Below are 3,271 nucleotides of genomic sequence, written 5' to 3' on the forward strand. Positions count from 1 at the left end.
GTGTGTGTGTGTGTGTGTGTGTGTGTGTGTGTGTGTGTGTGTGGCTGTGTCTGTACACCACAACACTTGACAGAGGTTTTGGTGTATTTACCGAGACCGTAAATTTTGCTGTTCGGCAAAATAAACCGATAGAATAAGCACTGGGAAAAATTTCTTCAAGGCGGTGCTCCGGCAAGGCCGCGGTCTAATGACTTTCTATCTCTCACTTTCTCTCTTTCTCTATTTCTCTCTCGGTCTATTTCCCTATGTCCCTCTCTCTCGCTCATACTTTTTAGAAACATAAGTCATGCTACAGTGCATCTCGTTCACAAGAAAAGCACAACCCCCGCCCCATATTCAATCTCATAACTGTTCATGTATGGTACATATTTATTTTTAAAATCAACAGATAATCTGTGATAAATAAACATAGAATAAGAGACAAAACTAGAGAAAAAAGATAAAAGAAGAAGCGTAAAACATACCAGCGTTTTCATTTTCATATCTTTGTCTATCTCTATATTCACTACTTGAGTGCGTGTGGTCATCACTTTCTTTATCATTATCTTTCTGTATTTGTTTCTCTTTATGTTCATCACTTTTGTCCATGTGGTCATCCTTTTCAGTAACTTCTTTCATATTATAAACCGGCTTCCCGAAACCACGACACTGTGGGAAATTGTCCGGCACTTTTGGAAACTGAGCAAAAGATTCGTTAAGGACCATAGCCATTCCATCCATACTGTGTAATTCAATATGGCAGTGCACAAACCACATTCCAGGATTGTCAGCCCGTATTCTCACAACAGCGTATCCACCTGTAGGGACCATAATTGTATCCTTTCGAGGAGCGTTTCGTAAATTCATTCCAGGGATGTTGTCTCCTTCCCAGTTGCTGTTTGACCAAGCTGCATCGTTACAATAGTTCATTTTCGGATCACCTCTGCAATCAATATCTTTAGTATCATGTATTATTTCTCCCGCCGTTTCATTGTATTTCGCGAAACCCAGCTTAACTACATAAAATGAATGTCCGTGCATGTGTATGGGGTGGGAGAATCCTTTACCTTTTCCTAGGTTTGTCATTACAATCTGGACAGTATTATCGGGTATCGGACTTAAGGTGTAAGTACAATGGCACACTTTGTCAACACCACATTTGGTACTATCGCACCAAGTCTTTACTTCGTTCGATTGTGTTAAAAGGTTTACACCGGCTTCCTTGAACGCCCGTCCATTTACTGATGAAGGTGTGTGTCCAGGTTCACCAGGAAATGCAAAATTTAAAAAATGCTCCTCAAACTTCCCAGGCCGGAAAGGAGGTACCACATCTGGATAATTAGACTCTAAGTCACCAAAGGTTAAACATGGTTTATCACTTTTATAGGTATCATAAAGAAAGGGACAGTTCAATAAAGTGCAGTTCTTTTGCTGAACGCAGTCAGAAACAGTGGAGTTAGGTTCTTCGACCGGTGCACCCTTATATCGAAGAATCGCTTCAAATGAGTTATTTCTGTCTATTTCCAGCGTCTTCCCACGGATCCAGTAATTTCCGACAGAGTTATTTGCATGTATTGTGAAGTCAAATCTCTCGCCCGGGTTGATGACAAAGTAATCAACAGGTGATGGTTTTAGTTCATAACCATCAGAGGCAACGACTACCATCTGGTGACCATCAACAGATACTTCAAACGGGTAAAGGGACCCTGCAGCGATCACTCTAAAACGATAGTGTTTACCTGATTCTACTTCAAAGACAGACAGTGGGGCCCCATTGTGTTTCCTTGATACATCATAATAGCGGCCTCGACCATTCACAAGACCAGAATGGAAATTAAAAAGACTAAAAAGCGCTCCAGCAGCGGATCTAGAATTTGTAACTTGTTTTCCATTCAAATAAACTCCGTAAACCATTTTTATAAAACTCATATCGGAATCCCATTCATGATTGTAGTCTGAGATTACCATTATATGCTCTTCCATTTTAGGTTTTGTCTTTTCGTGAAGTATTAAAGCACCAAATTCTCCCATGGTACGCTGTGACCCAGTATGAGAATGGTACCAATAAGTCCCAGTTTGTGTAATATTAAATTCATATCTGAACGACTGACCAGGTAGAATAGGGCATTGTGTAACCCAAGCTACGCCATCCATATGTGATGTTCCTCTTTGATGCAAGCCGTGCCAATGTATTGTCGTAACTTCTGAGTATAAATGGTTTTCTACATCAATAATAACTCTTTGACCTTTATAAACTTCTATTGTTGGTCCTGGAACCGTGCCATTAACTGCAATCACCTTCATTGGCTGAAAGTAACCATCCATAGTAATAACTTCATCAGTTGGTATCGGCTGAGCATCCGTAAAATTAGTGACGTCATATCTGTAGAGTTTTCCATTGTAGGGTTTTACCAGGGTACGATTTACTAACATAGTTAATTTATACGAAATTATCAGCTTAAACTCACACACGTCGTCTTCCATACGACATGTACGAGAGTAAACTAATGGTGAGAAGAGACCCAGGAGGAATACAATTACGTTGGAGTGAATCATAGTTGAACCAGTGAGTGCAGATATCTGAAATCACAAAATATAAATATGAGAAACACTGAAATCATCAAATACAATTAAATCATGAAATATTTGTATGTTTTAAAGACGGAAGAATACCAACATATTAAAGAGAAGAAATGAAAGTAAAACTCTGTGTGACAGGTGGACGACAGAGAGATCAATATTGCTTTGTTAGTAGGACATCCTTTCTCTACCTCATCATTTAGACTCCATCACTGCAATTGACACCCCTTAAAGCTTTATATCTCTCTCCATAACCCCATCACGCCTTCTATCTTTCTACATTCTAATATCTTTCTCTCTCTTTCACCCTTATCCTCCCGTTCCTACCTTCTTATTATATTCACTGACCTTTCTGGTACACTTTCCCTTATCTCTATTTTTGCATTCCTTTTTCCTTTCTTTTCTTTATTCCTTTTATTATTTTCTTCTTCCTTTTTTCTTCTATTTCTCCCTCTCACTTTTCTTTTCTTTTTTCCCTCTTCCTTTATTCCTCTCTTCCTGTTTTCGATTTGACCTTACTAGTGCATTCCCTACTTTTGGGTCACTTTAAACAGAACCCATGATTCAATAACACTGTGTATAAACTCTGTGTCTGGAATGACCAATTTCAAAGACTGTTGGTTTTTACTCATAGGGTATTGGAATCTTAATAATGGATTTACAAAGGCAATGACCAATCTTAAAGACTATTACTCACAGGGTATTGGAATCT

At 38.9% G+C, this 3,271-nt stretch overlaps 1 protein-coding gene across 2 annotated transcripts in view; it reads right to left on the reverse strand.

Annotated features, from left to right (window-relative positions):
* Positions 1–3,271, reverse strand: part of LOC106881494 (uncharacterized) — a 20,746-nt gene that overhangs the window by 1,541 nt on the left and 15,934 nt on the right. Inside the window, exon 3 of one of the 2 annotated variants that reach the window (XM_052974025.1) lies at positions 465–2,559. In XM_052974025.1, the coding sequence (XP_052829985.1) occupies positions 465–2,559 (2,095 nt within the window). Of the gene's footprint in view, positions 1–464; positions 2,560–3,271 lie in introns of those variants that run through there. The other variant, XM_052974024.1, reaches the window with a different exon arrangement.

This window comes from Octopus bimaculoides, chromosome 17, assembly GCF_001194135.2.
Source record: "Octopus bimaculoides isolate UCB-OBI-ISO-001 chromosome 17, ASM119413v2, whole genome shotgun sequence".
In the NCBI taxonomy this organism is placed as follows: Eukaryota; Metazoa; Mollusca; class Cephalopoda; order Octopoda; family Octopodidae; genus Octopus; species Octopus bimaculoides.